General features: G+C 54.3%; 1 protein-coding gene across 2 annotated transcripts in view; it reads left to right on the forward strand.

The window, feature by feature from the left end:
- PSTPIP1 (proline-serine-threonine phosphatase interacting protein 1) overlaps nucleotides 1-19,028 on the forward strand; it is a 46,744-nt gene that overhangs the window by 16,120 nt on the left and 11,596 nt on the right. The window contains exons 2-8 of one of the 2 annotated variants that reach the window (XM_078448914.2): nucleotides 3,976-4,076; nucleotides 4,425-4,499; nucleotides 13,250-13,284; nucleotides 13,518-13,624; nucleotides 15,821-15,883; nucleotides 16,502-16,600; nucleotides 17,420-17,465. In XM_078448914.2, coding sequence (XP_078305040.1) covers nucleotides 3,976-4,076; nucleotides 4,425-4,499; nucleotides 13,250-13,284; nucleotides 13,518-13,624; nucleotides 15,821-15,883; nucleotides 16,502-16,600; nucleotides 17,420-17,465 — 526 coding nt within the window. The remainder of the gene's footprint in view (nucleotides 1-3,975; nucleotides 4,077-4,424; nucleotides 4,500-13,249; nucleotides 13,285-13,517; nucleotides 13,625-15,820; nucleotides 15,884-16,501; nucleotides 16,601-17,419; nucleotides 17,466-19,028) is intronic. The other variant, XM_078448915.2, reaches the window with a different exon arrangement.

Below are 19,028 nucleotides of genomic sequence, written 5' to 3' on the forward strand. Positions count from 1 at the left end.
GTGAGTTCGAGCCCCGCATTGGGCTCTCTGCTGACAGTAGAGCCAGCTTCAGATCCTTTGCCCCACCTCTCTCTGCCCCTCACCCACTCTCTTTCTCTCTCTCTCAAAAATAAATAAAACATTCAGAAAAGAAAAAGGCGATGTGGGTAGGAAAAGGGTGAAGTCATGGTGGGTACAAAGGCTGTTTTTCTATCCACCCAAGTGGGAGCATGGCAGAGCTCAGGCCTGGACAATGGCTGTCACCTAGACCCACCTAGAGAAGGAAGCAGATGGGCTGTCCCCAGGTAGAACAGAGCACCCAGGCCTTCCCCACACTGCCTTGAGGCTGAGGCACAGATATGATTCCACTTGCTCAGAGCTTTCCTGAGCATTCCTTTTAGAGCCTTGGGAGACATCTTTCAGCCCTGATCTGGCTCCTCTGTGGGGAAAGGGAGGCCCAGAGTAGCCACACAAGTGTGATGGCAAGTCCCCACATCTGGCTTGTGCAGGCCTCCCAAAGGAGGGGACCCTTCTCACCACCTGGCGTCATACCCCAGAGTGGCTTGCTGTAGGTGCCACTTGGTGGGGATGGGGCATGGCTTCTGGCCGCTTGCTGGTTCTTAGTGTGCACATCTGCAGAGCCCGTGTGGCCCTTCTCCAGGGAAGAGTTTCTCTGACCTAGCCTGGGCACAGACCTGGTCTCTGTGAATCCATGGTAACTGAATGATAGCCCAAAATACAGCTTTGATTTAAGCTGGAAAGAATTTCAGTAATCATTTTCCAAAGTTATTTTTTAAAACTAGTTTTTGATGTTTCAACATGAAAAACAGTGCTGGACTATCTATTGAATGACTGGTGTAGGTATGTGGGCTTGGGGACAGGCCGACCTAGATTCATATTCCAGATTCTGACCTTTACCATTTGGGTGATCTTGGGTAGTCACCTCCCCCCTTGAGGCATCTTCCTTACCGTCCTAACCACCCTGGGTGTGTGGCGTTTTCAATGAGAAAACCCCTGTGATGTTCACAGTGCACTGTGTGGCCGGTAGACTTCACCACGATCAAGGCCATGGGTGGATTTCAGGCAACAGAGGCTGTGAGTAGATGGAAGGAGGTGAATGGCCCTGCCTGGTGGCTTCTGCATTGTGGAAATGTCAGCCGGCACAGGAGCGGGGCTGACATGGAGCCCTTGGTACTCACAGGGTGGAACTGGGTGGGTGCTGGGAAGGAAGGCCAGGGTGGGCCCTGGCAGGGGTGACTGTGTGGCTGGGCCCGGGCCTGTGAACTTGCAGGACTGATTGATTATCTAACTGAATGATTGGTTCATTCGTTTCCTCAACAGCAGCCTGAGCAGGACTCTGCCCAGCTCTGAATAATGAGTCAGAACCCACTCCCCGGAGGAGGTGGTGGAGTAGGGGCTAAGGAGGAGGATGCAGGCTGGGGGAAGGGGAGCGGTGCTGAGAAGGAGCAGCCCTGGGGGAACCAAGCACTTCCTCGGAACAATCTAGTCACTTGCGACAGTGGCTCACTTGGCCACAGCCACTGCTAGCACCACTGTGGCTCTGAGCAAAGGCTAGACAAGATTCTTGAGCCTACAGCGCTCTGGGGACTTGAGCTCCTGGGAACCCAGCCTGAAGGGCCTTGCTACCTTCTGCATCCTACAGAATGGCCAGTGTAGGTTTGGTTTTGCTTCTTTCCACTCTGGGAGTCTCAGTAAGGACGGAGGGGCTTCCCTGGAGAGTTGGGGTCGGGCGGGGGCCTAGGAGGGAAGAACAGAGCAACCTGCTGTGGTGGGGTGTGGGGCAGGGTACAGAGTCTGCCAGCTCTGCCCTCTCTCCCAGAGGCTTCATGGAGAGTGACAGGGCCCCTGCAAGTCCACATTCTTGTCCTGCCTCTGCCTGTGTTTCCTGAGGTAGGTCCTTCCCTTCTCTGGCCCTCAGTTTCCCTGGGACTGGGGGGCACTGGACAAGATGCTTCCCAGTTTGGTGGTCTGTGGAATTCAGTCCTGAATGGTGGTGTCCAGCTCAGAATGCCTCCCTCGTGGGGAGAAGGAAGGAGGCTGAGGCTCCAGATTCCTTTTCCTCCCCAGCTGTCATAGCCTTCTGCCAGGGGCATTTGGAGGGAGAGCAGAGGCTGAGAGGTGGGAAACCAGGGTCTGCTGACCAGTTAGTGGGCAAGTGGCCACTCACAAAAACCACAGAAATGAAAGCCTGGCTCAACCACACCAGCCTGGGGGCTGATGCCTGATCCAGGACAGGCTGGCAGGGGTTAGTTAGGGGGACAACTTCCTTCCCCTGGGGCCCCAAATAGCCAGCCAGAGCCCAGGCACACTGCTTGAGATCCAATCAGCAGCTGAGTCTGGGCCTCAGGGATTTCTAGGGATGCTTATGGAGGAGGGAATAAGTTTGGGGTCGTAGGTGAGCTATAGGCCTGGAGATTCCACGATTCTGAGTTTGCTGAGGGTGGCTGGGCCTGGCACAGGGCCTGTTGGGACAATTTGTGGAATTTCTGCCCTTTCTACCATGTCTATTCTACTTAGACTTGGAAGAACAGCACCTTCTCTCCCAGAACCTGGCTCAAATGCCTCTTCCTGGGGGAAGCTCTCCTTGATTTAGACTCCTCTCCTGACTTTCTCTACATGCCCATACACAGCATTTGAGGAAAGACATGGGGCAGGGAAAGGTGCACCATCAGCTCTTGACTCTAAGATGGGCTAGACTTACCTCCCCCAAGGTGTGGCCTTGGGAAAGCCCCACTGATTTGCTGAGGTCTGACATGGGGCTATGATGTGTGCACTCAGGAGAGCAGGGACCCTTTCTCCAGTCTCTGAGGCTTTTGGGGGTCCATGGGGATGGAAAAGAAGACAGACTAGGTGCTGAATCTCAGGGATTGCCTCAATTTACAGTTGCCTGGCCAAGCATCTTGGGGGGTGGTCCTTCCCCAAGACTGGATGTGGGGGCCAGGCTCAGGTAAGAAACACACACAGAAGCCCCTGCTCTCAGCGTAATGTTTCACTACTTTCTCTTAGGATCAATCTCCCTCCTCTGCCAATCAGCCACGTGTGCAGCCTGGCCCCAAGACCCACTCCCTAGACCGACTCTTATAGTTCTTGACTATGAGGACTAAGTCCAGCACCAGCAGCTCAGAATGCATTCCAGGGGTGAGAAAGGAGAATCAGATTGGTCAGGAGCCCTGGGACAGGCTGAGAAAGTGCCAGGCAGCAGAGGGGCAGTCGTATCCAGGAGAACTCTCCCAAATGCCCCTCTCCCCACTGTCCTGTTTCAGGGCTGGCCCTAAGGTGCTAAGCATGTGTCAGGTGTCCTGGGTGTGTTAGGATGTGCCTGCATCCTGATGCAAGTCACTCTCGATGCCCACCTTGCCAGGTGGGTACAAGACGGTTACGGGAGCCCACACAGAGCCTGGCATGGCATCTGGCACACAGTTGTTGATGGAGACATGATTGGTGCAGTTTTTCGCAGAGGCTGTGCGGTGCAGAGGTGGTGAGCATAGACTCCAGCCTGACAGCCTGGGTCCAACGCCAGGCCTACCACTGCCAAGCTGTGTCACTATGGGCACCGTACCCATCCGCGCCTCAGTGTTCTCACTTGGACAACCAAGATAATAGGGTTATTGGGAATGTGACGGAAACGAGCCCTGCTGGGCACCCTACGGGGCTGTCATTACCAGGCCTTGGAGCCGGCCCTCCCCACGGCCATCTTGTGTGAAGCTGATGTGTCCCAGACTGTGAGCGCCATGGTGCGTAGGGCTCACACACCTGGCACCCCCACAGACAGGGGCCCCGTGGTGCGAAACCACATCCTGAAGCCCAAGAGCTCGTCTTTGAATGGGAGAATGGAGGCAGACAGGCAGGGCAGGCCCCAGACGCTGGACACAGACTTTTCCTGGATGTCAGCGGAGTCCTTGCCAGGACCTCGAGCTCAGTGCCCCTCCCAACCCACACAGCGGCACTCACGCGTCCCTCTGTCTCGTGTTCCAGTGCAGGGACTTCACGGCCCACACAGGCTATGAGGTGCTGCTGCAGCGGCTGCTCGACGGCAGGAAGATGTGCAAGGACGTGGAGGAGCTGCTGAGGCAGAGGTGAGCCAGCCACTGGGCGAGGGCCGGCAGAGCGTGGGCTGTCCTCCTGGCTCTGTGGGAACAGACAGCCCGGCCACCCTGCTGTTGGAAGTGTGACTCTCCTGGTTTTCCCAGCCAGGGCCTCCCCTCACGAGCGAATGATCTGGTGTCCCCTCAGATGTGCGGGTATTTGGCCCAACATGTATTTGGAAGGAGGGCTGGGAGCCAAACTTTGTCAAGGAGGGGCCTGCAGGCTCAGCCTGCCCCAAGAGGCTGAGTGAGTGGACCCTCAGCTTCCACCACTTAGATATCTAAGGGAGCCGCAGCCAGCAGAAGTAAAGGGACAGTGACCACACTTTGTTCTTGCAGGGCCCAAGCAGAGGAGAGGTATGGGAAGGAGCTGGTGCAGATCGCCCGGAAGGCAGGCGGCCAGACAGAGATCAAGTAAGAGGCCCCGTGCCCTGGGCTCTCTGCTCCTTGTCCAGGCACTTCTGGGCCCTTGGATGGGGTTTAGGACTTCCTGGCTTGGGGTGGACCTGGGAGGACCTGGAAGGGTCTGGATGGCTCCAAGTCGGAGATGCCTGGAGGACAAGTCTCTTGGCTTACAGGGCATTCTGGGTGAGGTCAGGTTCTGTGTAGGGGAGAACACCCTGCTGTCTCAGTGCCGAGAAGACTCTGGGCAGGGGGCAGAGACTGTCCTCAGGGGTTTGTAGCACAGCCAGCGGCACCTGGACAGCCTCCACCCAAGTCCTGAGAGCCCTGAGGGCCAGGTGATGGGCCCTCCACTGGTTGCTCAAGCCCCACCGTGGCCTTGGCTTAGCCTGGGCTTCAAGGGGACAGGTGTGGCCAGAGACAGTGGCGGGAGGGGATACATCTGGGTTCCAGAGGCATCTCATCATCCAACAGCTGTGGGATCTCAGGCTGGCCACTGACACTCTCTGTGCCTCCATTTCCTCAACAGTGAGCAGAATAACAATACAACCTTCATCAAAGGATTAATAGAGTCCAGGGGCTTGGCTCAGGCCCGGCCCAAAGGGGAGACAATAGGAGTAGTTCTGCTGTGAAGCAGGGGTCTTCTCCAGCCCCGAGGCCTGGGTCCCAGTGTGCAGACTGGGGGATAGGGAGGCAGTAGAGAGAGCAGGATGATTTGAGAGCCCCTGAAGGACTTTCTAACAGTAAGTCTTGTGACTGCTTCTAACAGTAAGTCTTGTGGCTGCCTTGTGAAGGTGTGGAGTCTCCCCCTGGGTGAGCACCTCCTACCCAGGAGCCCCACCTATGGGGTCTGCAGCTGCCATAGCAACCCCTTGGAGGTCAAGCCTATGAGTATCTGGCTCTGCACAAGGGGAGTGACCCGAAAGGCTGTCAGCTCCAAAACTTGGAACGAACCCAGGTTCCCTCATTTTGAGCCTTGAACATACAACACTTTCTGGGTCTTCTAAAGATATGTGGGACCATGGCTGGTTTCTGCTTCCAAACTGGAGCCAGAGAAAACACAGGAAGAGCTGGAGGAAGGTTTAAAAGTGGTGTGAGCCAGGGGAGATTAATCCTCAATGCCCAAAGGTTTGTGCATTGGACCAGAAAGCACGAACACAGCCCTAGAAGTAAGAATGCATGAGGTCTAGTCCCCACCTGGCCTTTGTGAGCTATGTGACGGTGGGCAAGTTGAGTTTAGTTCTCATTTGCCCACTCCAGTGGGCTGTTTACCGATAAACAGGGCAGGGCTGGGGTTAGATGCAGGCTGGGTGCAGAGGAGGGCTCAGGGCATGGTAAGGAATGAATGAAAGTCTGATGTAACCCTTCTTTGTCTTCCCTGGGGAAGGGGAGCTGAGGGAGTACGACCCAGGAGGCATCCCTTTCTGCTTCCTGGCCACCCAAGCCAGATGGGAAAGGTCACCTCTTCTGGGGGTTGGATAGAGAGGGTGTTCCGGGCAGGGCCATGACAGGAGACCAGGCTGTAGGGCACACTCATACTCAGAAGCCTGTGAGTCACTGGGGACTTAAACAGAGAAGGAGAAGCCACTGAAAAAGAGAACAAAATGGAAGGGGAGCCAGGTGGACTGCGGGAAATGCAGGAGGTACACAGTATCTTGCTCCATTGTAGGATTAAGAAGTGGCCAGGGTAATGCTCTAGGTGGTCCTGATCCCTTGCATGGCTGTAAGAGGCCAAGTGGGGCTAGGTCTGCCCTGCTCCATATACTGTGTGGCAGTGGGGTGGTCACTACACCTCGCTGACTCCTGGGCTGGGCTGTGAAAGGGGAGTCGCCCCCAGGAGCTGCTCTGGAGTCACGATGTCAAGCAGAAAGTACCAGGCCATGGCAATGCTCAATAAACAGTGGGGTTCTTTATGGTCTTACCGGCCCCTGTGTAGGTCAGATAAGTTGGGCTCACCCTATTTAGTTTAGGGCTGAGAAGCCTGACTTGGTGGTCTAGACCATTTCCTTTGAGGCCCAGCCCCTCCCTGGCCCAGAAAGCTAGAAGTCAGTATCACTGGAGGGTCAGCCTTCATCTAAGGTGGGAGCATCAGTGGTAGAGCCCCAGCCCAGAGCAAGGGGTAGAGTCAAGGTCTGCCTTGCTGCCCACCAAGGAGGAGCTGGAGCCTAGGCCAGAAACACCAGGCTCCATGGGTCAGTCTGCCCAGCAGCAGGAAAGGCAGAAATAAAACCCACATCCCTGTGCACATGCTCCCAGAGCAGGCGGGGGTGGTGGGGGAGAGCCAGCAGGGCCCCAAGCTCACCATTAGGCTCGGATGGTCAGAACAGGGTGGACTGGGGAGGGCACCTCCTGGGAGAGACGGAGACAGAGGGGAGATGTCAGAGACCTTGCTAAAGGTGGACAAGGTCAGGACACATTCAGAGCCAGTGAGTGACAGGGCAGGAGCTGAACCCATCTCAGTTCACCTGCTGCCTCCCTCAGAGTCATGCCCTATGCAGGTCCCAGCTCAGCTGACTGCACATACTAGGTGCTCAATAAGTGTTGCTATTGAGCCATGTGGCATGTACTAGGATTAGTGAGACTCTTCAGTCATTCCTTTCTTTAACTGGGGGCCAAGCATCCATCATCCATCCATTTATTCAGCAAGCATTTATGGAGCACCTACTATGTGTCATGCCCTATGCTGAGTTAGGAGGATTCAAGAATTTAAAAATAATGTAAAATAAATGGTCCTACCACCCTGAAGCCAGACTCGAACACACTGAGTGAAACCTTCCCAATCCTTTGCATTAGAGCCTCCCTTTAGGGCCTTCTCATGCCCTACCTCCTCTAGGAGGTCCTCCCAGACACTCAGCTTTGTGTGACTGTTAGAGTCTTGGATTAGACCAGGTCATCCTGTCTCCTACCAACCTGGAGGGCTCTTTGTGGGGAGAGTGAAGGGTGGCCATGACAACATGGGTCACCTCCTTGTTTTCATGGAGACTTGTGGGGGCTGTGTTTGAGGTTTGCACCTGGGAATGGCCGGCTATTCAGCATGGGGCTGGCGGCTCATCCTCTAGGGCCCATCCCCTGGTAGGGTGGAGCTCCCAGCCTCCCCACGGCCAACCCCCCTGGGTCCCGTGAGATGCTCATTCTTAGCTCTATGGAGGGCAAGTAGAGGGCTGGGGGGTGCACAGACTGGGCAGGAGCAAGTGGGGAGAACAAAAGCTGGAGGGTTAAGTGACCCCAGAGGAAGCCCAGTGAGAGCAAAGACAGCAGAGTGGGCCAGCCTCCCTGACCTCTGCTGCCAGAAGATGCAGCATTTCTGCATTATCCTCTGACCTCAGCCTGGCCAGAAACCTCTCTCAGGCCTGGAGACTCAGCCATATACGTTAAAGGGAGGTTCCCCCCATCGTTAAATAATTTCTAACATTCACCTCCTTCACACACGGACTCAGCAAACACCTCCTGGGCAGGGGCAATGGAGAACACACATATGAGACCCAGTCCCCAAACTAAGGGATCCCCACAAGCCCTCTCAATGCATTTTAAAGACCTCGTTCAATGAGTGAAGGGCTTATCCATTGATATCCATTATCCAAGCTTATCCAAGCTTAAACTCCATGTCCTTCTCTGCAGAAAGTTCGCTTGGACTCTCCCTTCCAGCCTCTAGGCCTTTGCTCTGCTGGTTGCTCTCATTTCTTCCCTGTCCAGTCCTCATCTTGCCTCGGGTGGGGTGCTGGGGTGCCACATGCTCCCAGCAGCTGCAGAGGGCAGGCATTCTGGAAATGGAAGGAAATCAAGGCTGAAAGGGCTGCGGCCAACTTCCTGTGAGCCCCTAGGCAGCTACTGCAGGCCAGGATAGCTCCTCAAAGGCCGTGAATTTGAGTCCCCGCCTCACTGTTTGGCCACTGCCTAAAATGCTGTGCTTTTCCTGTCAGAAGCGGTTTTGTTTTTTGGTTTTTTTTCATGATCTCTTTTCTGAGCTCAGAAAATGAAGACATGCTGTTGGTGTTAGAGGGAGAGAGGCAGGCCCTGTTCCCATCAGGGGTCCTCTGACACCAGCTCAGTGAGGCCCAGCCTCCAGCACAGAGGTGAGAAGAGTCTGCTCCTGTAAGCTGGGAGGCAGGAGCCTCCTGGCCAGTAGGTGGGCAGGGGTAGACATGTCTAGGCAGGGGCATGAGGTGGTGGGGAGGATATGGAAGGACATGTTTACACTGGCAATTTAGACCGTGTTTGAGCATGGCATTTCAGGCTCTGTGTCCTGACAGCCAAGTCAAAAAAGGACAACGGGATGAGTCACACATGAGGACATTGGTGGCAGATAACACAGGATAGAGGCCTGCATGGGGCCCCGCCCTTACCGTGCGAGAGAGAGACACAATAGAAGAGAAACTCTAGGAGGTCCTAGTGGCAAGAGGGAGGCAAGCTACAAGATGCCATCTTTTCTGGGTCTCATGGAGCAGAGGAAAACTTCAAATGCTCCCCAAGTCCTTCACAAGATCAGAAATGAAGGCTGTTCTCCAAGGGAGAATTGTGGCTAACCCACAGTGGGCTGCCTCTGGTCCCAAGAACAGTGAAGTATCCCCTCCCCCATAGAACAGAGGCTACCTTCTTGAAAGTCTGGGGCCAAGAAAGAGAGGTGGTGTCCTGGGCCCTGTGTGAGTGGAGCTGTAGTGGCCGGAAAATCCCCAGCACCAGGAATGCGTGGGGCTGGGCGGGAAGGACCACAGCCCAGAGGTGAGCAGGTAGGGAACATGGAGGGCTCATGGCCTGCAACCCTACCCCACTGTCCCAGGTAGAATGAGGGTGGCCTCATCCGTGCAGCCCCAAGGGGCAGCAAGCTGGCAGACAAACAGGAGCCCAAGACGAGAATGGACTCTGTCACCATCAGGACTGTGCTGGGTGGGAACGGAGAATGTCCACGTGGCAGTGCTATGGACTCAGGGGCTCCCAGAATCCATTCTGGGGGGCAGGGAGGGGTGTAGGGAGAAGGACCAGCTGTCCCAGGAGGTTGTGACTCCTTACCGTCACCCCAGGGCCATGGGCCAAGGAGGGTGGGTCAGGGTAGGTTTGGGATTGAGAAAGGACTTGGTATTTATCAAATATTGAATTTGTTGCCCTGGACTACAAGCCTGGGGACAAGGTGGGGAGGAGAACCAGCCCTTGCCCCTGTTTAGTGGGCTGACAGGTCAGTGCAGGGACAGATACTCAATGCATCACCCCAAGGTGACAACAGGGACAAATGCCCAGAAGAGACAGAAGAAGAAGACCTGCAAAGATGTTGCACATAAGGAATCAGCACGTGCAAATGCCCTGAGGCAAGAATGAACATGGCGAATAGAAGGAACTGGTGGGTGGCCAGGTGACCAGGTAGCCCAGAAAACAGGTCTAATAGGTGAAACTGGAGGCATGGAGCTGATGAGGCAGGGGCCAGCGTGGTGGCAGTGAGGTGGATGGATAAGAGATTTAGGAGGTGAGAAGGAAGATAGTGCAGGGGGAGGGAGAAGGTAGAGACAAGGATGACTCCTGGTCTCTGGTGTGTACAGCCAGGTAGAGGGCGATGCCTTTGCTGAGAGGGGAACCTTGCTGAGAACAGAGTTTTGTGGGGAGCTGAGTCCAGTTTTGGACACTGCACTTGAGGTGTCTGTGAGCTGTGAGATCTAAAAAGAGGTGAAGACCAGGCTGTGGGTGTTCAGGCCCTGAGTTCTGGCAGGAGATGTGGTCGTGAAGTAGTTGGGGCCTGAAGGTGGTGTGGGTGAGGGCTGGTGGTGGGGGAGGGGCCCCACTGAGTCTGGAGAGGCTCTCACCGTGAATAGAGAGACTGAGGCAGGACATGAGTGTGTGGGTAAGCAGAGGGGTTGGAGGTGTAGCCGCCGGCAAGGCATCAATTCAGTCAGAGAAGAGTCCTGACCCTTCATCCCCAGGGCAGGTGGGGTCACCCTGGCAGTCACCCCTCCTTCCTCTGGTGAGAAGCAGAGGGCTGGCCTTGCCATCTTACCTGTTGTGTGGCCGTGGATCACTTTCTTCACCTCGCTGATGCTTGTTTTTCTCACCTGTAAAATGCGGATAAGGATGAGACCCTCCCTGGCAGAGCTGTGAGGATTAAATAATTTAGGCCAGCCATTCTCACATTTGAATGTATATCATCAGCACCCGGAGGCTTGTGAAAACAGGGTGCTGGGCTCCACCCCGGAGTTTCTGCTTCACGAGGACTAAGGTGGAGCCCAAGAATCCGTATTTCCAACGCGCTTCCAGCTGATGGTCATGTGGCTGGTCTTCAGACCACCCTTTGAGACCCACTTAGTTTAGGGCAAGGGGCCTGGCATTGACCAGACAGACCCCACACAGTTCTCTTGTAGGCCTGGATCCCCGTGACTTCTACCAGGTTGCTGATCCTCATTGGCCTCAGTTTCCCTAACTGTCCAATGAGAGGAGGGAGTCCCCTGGAAAGCCTGCCTTGCAAAGACTGCGGGACCCTGGCAGTAGGGCCAGAGTTCAGGGCTGTCGCGGGCGGGCGTCATGAGGCCATATGGCCACCAGGGGGCGTGCGTGCCACTTGGCAGAGAGGCAGGGAGGGGAGCACAGGGCTGGCTGGGTAGAGAGCGGCAGAGGATGTGGCCAGAGCCTGGGTGACTCGCTGCTGCCTCTGTGTGACCACAGCAAGCCTGGCCACACTCTGGCCCCAGTTTCTCGTTCTGCCTCGACTGACCGAGCCTCCAGGTGCAGAAGGAGCTACAGCTTACTTTGCATCCTTGGTTAAGGGACAGAGTTAACTCAGGCGGAGATATTTACCCCTGAGAGAGCAGACAAGTACCGCCTTAAGTCCAGTCTGCAATGCCTGCATACCGTCTCTCTGCGCACTTGGAGACTTGGCACCCATGGGCCCATGCCCACACACCTGCTGGTGAACACAGGCTGCCCCTCCTGCTTTGGGGTTTGGGGAGGTGAGAAGGGAGCCCAGCCTATGGCGCTACCTCAAGAGAACCCCTACCTGAAAGCAAAACTGGGGAGGTTCCTGATAAGTGGGGAAACTGGTAAGCTCTTATGTGGGGTAGTTTAGAGGCCAGCTCAGGTCAAGTTCAGGACAGGGGTGTGCAAATGTGGGCTCAGGGGAGGGTTGCACAACAGCAACTGGGTCCCGACAAGGTACTTTATACATATTAATTCATTTATTCCTCACAAACATCACGTTTGTGCTATTATCCTCATTTTACAAAAGGGGAAACTGAGACACAGAGAGAGTAAGTAACTCGCCCGAGGTCCCACAGAGTGAGTAGCCTGGACTGAACCGAGGCTGTCTGGCTCCAGGGTCTGCTTCTAATGCATGTGGGAGCACAGAGCAGGGAGCCCCTGCCGAGGCCCTGCTGCTTTCTGAGGCTGGGATTTCGAGTCTCCTTCTTTCTCTACCAGGATGGGGAACTCACCCCACTGAGAGGCCCTTATCCCTGAGATCCAATGACCTGCAGAGAGGCATTCTCCCCTGCCAGTCCTGTTTCTGACCCAAGGAAAGGTTTGCCTCATGGTGCCCCATTACCTACCAGCAGACGGGACTGTGTCCTGGGTGGGCTCCGACACCTTTGCTCAGGCACCAGCTCCATTTGTGGCCCTGGCAGGGCTGCTGGATAAAATACAGGACGCCCAGTTAAATTCAAATTTCAGATAAACAATAAATACTTTTTAAATGTAAGTATCCTCCAACTATTACATGGGGATACTTCTACTCAAGAAGTATTTGCTGTTTATCTGAAATTCAAATTTAACTGGACATCCTGTATTTTCATTTGGTCTTCTTAACATTTATTTATTTTTGATAGAGACAGAGCATAAGTGGGGAAGGGGCAGAGAGAGAAGGAGACACAGAATCCCAAGCAGGCTCCAGGCTCCAGGCTCCAAGCTGTCAGCACAGAGCCCGACACAGGCTCAAACTCACAAACCACGAGATCATGACCTGAGCCGAAGTCAGACGTTTAACCGACTGAGATACCCAGGCGCCCCTGTTTTCATTTGTTCTGTCTGGCAGCCCTATCCTTGGATGTTCCCCACCGCCCCCCATGCCCGGGCTAGCCTCTCCCCTTCCTGCCCTCCCTGGCATCCCCCCTGCAGTGGACAATGCCATGTCTCTACTCTAGAACGGCCACCTTGCTGCCTCCTGACTCCTCCTGAGAGGTTCTCTCAGGAGCTCCAAGCTTAATGCACCCTATTGTACACTGCTCATGGGTCATGTACTCGCTCCTGGGTCCCCTCTCAGAAATGTCACCACTGTCTGCTCAGCCACCCCAGCCAGGGACAGGGACAGCCTCTCTCTGTCCTCACCTGTATGTGCTGCTCATACTGCCCTAAGACCCCACATTTCTCTCCTCTGGTATCCCTGTCCTGCTTGCCTTCCCCATCCAGCTTCTTCCAAAACATCCTTCAGGCCACTTGCCTAAAGCCAGGTCTGAATGCTGCTCTTTCCTACTTCAGCTCATCCTGAAGGCAGGTGAGGACCTCGTGGGGGAGGGGCCCCACTGAAGGAGGGAGGGCCTTGAAAACATGCAGAAGCCAGGAACATTCTGGCACAGTGGAAAGGTTTGAAGGCTTTATCATTTCCAAAGAGAAGCTCCATCTTCCAGAAGGGGCTGAGTGGATGGTCACTGGGTCTGACCAGAGGGTCCCTTGCGCCTAGGTCAGTGTGTGTGAGCAATCTAGGGCCATCCTACCAAACATAACGTCCCTGGGGCCAGTGGGGGCTTTAGGATCTGTTGTGCCCTCCTTCTGATCCTGGCCTTTCTGTCTTACAGCTCCCTGAGGGCCTCCTTTGACTCCCTAAAGCAGCGTAAGTCCCGACTGTCCTCAACCCCAGGCTGCAGGGTGACAGGACCTTCTGGGAACACCCCTGTCCCCATAGAGGGAGGTAGTTAGATCCTGGCAGGGGTGGGGTGCTCAGGCTGCACACAGCACTCTGAGGCTGGCAGAGGATTTGGGGGTATGGGGCTGAGGCTGGGCTAGTCCAGGCAGGAGTGAGTATGTGGGAGGCCGGGGCTCCACGCCTCCATGCTCTGCCCCCAGAAATGGAGAATGTGGGCAGCTCCCACATCCAGCTGGCCCTGGCCCTGCGTGAGGAGCTGAGAAGCCTCGAGGAGTTCCGTGAGAGGCAGAAGGAGCAGAGGAAGAAGGTGAGGCGGGTGTTGGGGGTGGGCCCCGAGTGGGAGGTGGTCATCATCTCTGTGAAGTTGGGTGATGGACCTTGGAGATGAAGCCAATGAACGGTGGAGGACAGCACTCCAGGCTTGGGGATGAGGGTGACTTGAAGGCAGAGGGGATGCATGTGGGCAGAGACGGGCCACTGGAATGAGGGCCCAGCATGCAGGCCTGAGAGCCCCACTGGAGGTCTTCTCCTGAGCTTCTCATGCCAGGAAGAGGGAAAGGCATTGGTCTTTTTGATTAGCTCCGTGAGAGTTTGGGGGTATCTAAAGGAGGCAGCCTGAGTCACCAGAAACTGGTCCTGAGCTGAAGGGTCAAGGCTGTTTGTCTAGGACAAAGGCAGACTTGGTGGTTAGTCACTGTAGCCACTCTGTAGGGCTGCCTGGCTGAGAGGGGCCACAGATCCTGCATGGAGATGGGGGGTGGGGGGTGTCACGCTGACGTCGGCATCCAAAGGTACTTCTCCTCCATGGGTAGCGCATAGCTGCTCCCAGATGGAGGGACTACATGGAAAGGAAGTAAGGTCCCCATGAAGGGAGATATGTAAGCAGAGTCTGGAGGCTATTTGTCAGGGAAGCTGCAGAGGTGGGGTGGAGAGTAGGCTCGGTGACCTCTCTGTCCCAGGGTCTCCTCCGAGGCTGGAGACTCTCTGACTGGCTGAGCCCATGGCTGCTGGGAAGTCAGCTGGGGACACGTGCTCAGCCTCACAAGGCCTTAGTGATGAGGGTGGCACCTGGACAGGATGGGACAGGCCAGCAGCACACAGAAACACTTCTTGCTTGGAGATGAAGGATCTTTGCAAACTCTCCGAAGAATTGAAAAATGGGAAGGCCCACAAAATGAAGCTGTGAAGGGGAGGGCTTGCCAGCTCGTAGCTAAGGCCAGGCTAGGCCTGGGAGTCCTAGGCAAGCTCTTCTCCTCATTGTGCCTCAGTTTCCCTCTCACAGGTTGGGACACGTATGTGCATCTCCCAAGTTTTGGGGACCCAGCCCACAAGCAGGGCTCCTTCAGTCTTCTTTGACAGGCTCTGAGAAGTGGCTCTGGCCACAGAAATAGAGCATGACTGTACTCTCTGCCCAGCCAGCCACCCAGGGTCTCAGGCTTTTAGGATTCTAAACTTGGGACCCTGAGTGGACAGTTGGTCTCCCAAGCCAGCCCCAAAAGCTAGCTCTGCATCAAGGGGCTGAAGCAGGTGAACACTCTGAGCTGGGACTTGCCTCATGTGTGCAGGGCACCTGCTGAGACTGGCCCCAGGCTGGCTATTTTTAGTTTTTCTGTGGCCAGAGGGGCTGTAATGTCTGCAAAAGCTGTTCCAGACAGAGAGACACCTTCCCCAGGGTGGCCAGAGCCCCCACAAGTGGAGAACTGGGATGTAGTATGTAGGGGAGATAGCCTGGACTTGTGTGCATATGTACATGCGTGTGTGAGAGGGAGCAGGGGGGAGCCTGCATGCGTGTGTCCTCACTTGTGAGCATGTACACGTGTGTCAGTGTCTATGTGTGCCCACACCTTGGTGACTGGGCAGCAAGCCTGAGGCTCCCTGCTGAGGCTGCCCATGCTGAGTTCTATTCTCTCTACCATAACGAGGAACCTGGGAGGTGAGATAGGGGTGCAGTGGCCCTGTGTGCCCACGAGTGGCAAAAGTTTGGCATGTGTATGTTCACCTGTGTGAACAGGCCTATGGCTGTGCACAGGGACATGGAGAGTGGCTTGTGTGTGCTTTTGGATGGTGTCTGTGGGTGCTCTGTGAGTGTGCACATGAAGGCCTGTGTGTGCGAGCGTGAGCGGTGGGAGCAATGGGAGCCTGTGAGTGTGTACTTCTGTGTGTCATGTGGAACTTTGTGTGCCTATGTGTGCTGGTGTGTACACAGTGTATGACCAGCATGAGGAGGTACAGAGACTGTGAGTGAAGGACTGTGTGTGTGTGTGTGTGTGCGCGCAGGGCAAGTATTCCCGGGACAGAGACCAAGTCCTGGTTGGAGTCTGCAGCAAAGAGACACAATGGGCACAACCTGCCCCGGGCTCTAGTTTTCTGTGGCATCTTGTCACTGCTCCCTTCAGAGCCAGGAGGGGATGCTGTGTCTCATCCCAGGGACACCCCGTCCTCTTGGCCTAGGGGAGCATCCTGAGGCCGCAGCCCCCTGCTCAGAGCCTTGTGTCCCCTGCAGTATGAGGCCGTCATGGACCGTGTCCAGAAGAGCAAGCTGTCTCTCTACAAGAAGGCTATGGATGTGAGTGTGAGGGTCTTTGGCCTGGAGGGGTGGAGGACTCACAATGTGGACCTCAGGAGCTCTGGGCTGGGCTTGCCTCAACCCCTGCCCAACAACACACACCATTGCCTGTTGGGTGTTTGGGGCTGAGCTGGGAGCCAAGGACTCATGTGGATGGACCCAGGCCCTGCCCTTGGGGGGCTCCTGACTGATGGGCTGGTGGTCAGTCCCAGAAGTGGCCCACGGGATGACCCATACTGTTAGCTAGGGACTTTGGGGGTGGAGGGAGAAAGGACCTCTGAGCTGTGTCCCCTAGGACACTGAGTGAAAAGGAGAAAAAAGGTTCGGCAAGAGGAGACAGCATATGCAGAGGCCAGCATCATGCAGATGCATGGTATTTTCAGGGACCTGCTAGTGGTTTGATGTGACCATGTCTCTAAAGAGACTGGACAGGGCCTGGAAATAAAACTCCTTTCTCCATCTCTATTCTGGCCCCCCAGATCCCTGTCCCTGGTTAGGAGGCCCCCACTCCACCCACAGTCCCCGACAGGGAGAAGGGAGGCTGGGTTCAGGGAGCCTCACTCTGGGTGCCCCCCGCACCCCCCCCCCCCACCCAGTCATGCTTCTCCACACCCGCAGTCCAAGAAGACATATGAGCAGAAGTGCCGGGACGCCGATGACGCCGAGCAGGCCTTTGAGCGCATTAGCACCAATGGCCACCAGAAGCAAGTGGAGAAGGTGCGTGGGGCCACTGAGGCCATGTGGTGTCACCCAGGGCTGGAGCAGGGCAGGGAGGGAAAGAGGGCATGCCACAGACACCCCGAGAAAGGTCCACATCTGGAACATCTGTTTACTCCTCTCTGAACTACCATCTTCCCATCTGTGGAATGGGTTTCCTGGAATCTCAGGACATAGACAGGGCCAGCTAACTCTCACATAACCCTTGGAGACAGGCTCAGGAGACCCATGCCACAGAGAGGAAACCGAGGCCCAGAGACAGTGGGTGGCTTGTCCAAGGTCTCAGATCCAAGAAGGAATAAAGAAAGGATACACACCCAGGTCATCCAGAGCCCAAGATCTTGACTTTTTTGGCCCCTGGGCCAGGGTGAGGCATCAGAGGCACCAGGGCCCAAGAACATATTTCGCTCATTGCACAGACAGGAAAGCTGAGGCCCACAAAGGGCAGAGAACTGTGGGTGAATTAGGGGCAACAAGGTAAGGGCAGGGCCCACGTCCCAGCTGGTGGGTTCAGAGGTGGCCAGGGCCGTGGGACCTGGCCCCAGTCCATATTTCTCCCTCTGATCTTCATATCCAGTTTTCACATGTATCTGCACGGGTTACGCATTTATTTTTATTTTTTTAATTGGACGCTTTTTGATTGTGGTCCTTTGTGGGGTGAGGCTGGAGTAAATGGTAGAACTTGCCCACAGTTGGCTCCTAAGTGTCCCCCTGGGCGGCTCAGGAAGGGTGGGAAAGAAGCACCTCAGAGCCCCCCAGGAAGGCTGGGAGCCCGAGCGCTGGGGCCAGCTCAGCACTGCTTTTCCTCTGTCTCCTCAGAGCCAGAACAAAGCCAAGCAGTGCAAGGACTCAGCCACGGAGGCAGGTACGCGGCCTGGCCCATTTCCTCTGCCCTGGGATGGCAGACCAGATAGGCCTGTCCCTTGCCCCACCCCACACTTTCCTCACCCCGGGGACACACACTCATGCAGGACTGTACAGAGTCATATGCTTACCAGTCTCACACGATCATGCAAGTAAAATAAAAACATTGGTGTTCTTCCTTTTGCCAAGACTGTTCTTGGTACTTTGCATGTTTCAACCAGTCTGCACAACACAGCAGTCCTATGAGATGGCTGCTATAATCGTCCCCCATTTATTTATTTATTTATTTGTTATTTATTTACGTTATTTTTGACAGAGAGAGACAGAGTGTGAGCAGGGGAGGGGCAGAGAGAGAGGAGGACACAGAATCTGAAGCAGGCTCTAGGCTCTGAGCTGTCAGCGCAGAGCCCAACATGGGTCTCGAACTCACAAACCATGAGATCATGACCTGAGCCGAAGTCAGACACTTAGCTGACTGAGCCACCCAGGCACCTCTAATTACATCTCTTTTAAATTTTTAGATTTTCAATTGAAGTATAGTTGACCTACAATATCATATCAATTTCAGGTGTACAACATAGAATCAACAATTATAAACATTGTGCAGTGCTCACCATGATAAGTGTTACTGTCTGTCACCAGTGTCATTACACTATTATTGACTCTTTTCTCTCTGCTGTACTTTTCATCCCTGTGACTTATTTCTTTTATGAATGGAAGTTTACACCTCTTAATCCCCTTTGCCTATTTTGCATCCCCCAACCCCCTGCCCTCTGGCAACCACCAGTTCTCTATTTTTATGACTCTATATCTGTTTTTTGTTGTTGCTGTTTGTTTTTTTAAGTTCCACACATAAAGTGAAATCATATGGCATCTGTTTTTCTCCGTCTGACTTATTTCACTTGGCATCATAACCCTCTAAGTTCATCCGTGTTGTCATGAGTGGCAAGATTTCATTCCTTTTTATGGCTGAGTAATATTCCATTGTACATCTTTATCCATTCATCTATCAATGGACACTTGGTTTGCTTCCACATCTTGACTCTTGTAAATAATGTTGCAGTAAACACAGGGATGCATATATCTTTTTAAATTCGTGTTTTCAGTTTCTTCAGGTAAATACCCAGAGGTAGAATTACTGAATTGGTATTTCCATTTTTAATTTTTGAGGCAGCTCCATACTATTTTCCAGAGTGGCTGCACCAGTTTGCCTTCCCACCAACAGTGCAAGTAGGTTCCCTTTATCTGCATCCTTGCCAACACTTGTTATTTCTTGTTGTTTTTTTGTTTTTTTGTTTTTTTGTTTTTGCTACTAGCCATTCTGAGTGGTATGGGATGATATATCATTGTGGTTTTGATTTGCATTTCCCTGATGATTAATGATTTGTGCATCTTTTCAAGTGTCTTTTCGTCATCTGTATGTCATTTTTGGAAAAATGTCTATTCAGGCCTCTGCCTATTTTTAAATCAGATTTTTTTTTTTACGTTGAGTTGTATGAGTCCTTTATGTATTTTGGGTATTACCCCCTTATCTTCTCCCATTCATTTGGTTGTCTTTTCATTC

The sequence above is a fragment of the Panthera onca genome, chromosome B3 (assembly GCF_046562875.1).
Source record: "Panthera onca isolate mPanOnc1 chromosome B3, mPanOnc1 haplotype 2, whole genome shotgun sequence".
In the NCBI taxonomy this organism is placed as follows: domain Eukaryota; kingdom Metazoa; phylum Chordata; class Mammalia; order Carnivora; family Felidae; genus Panthera; species Panthera onca.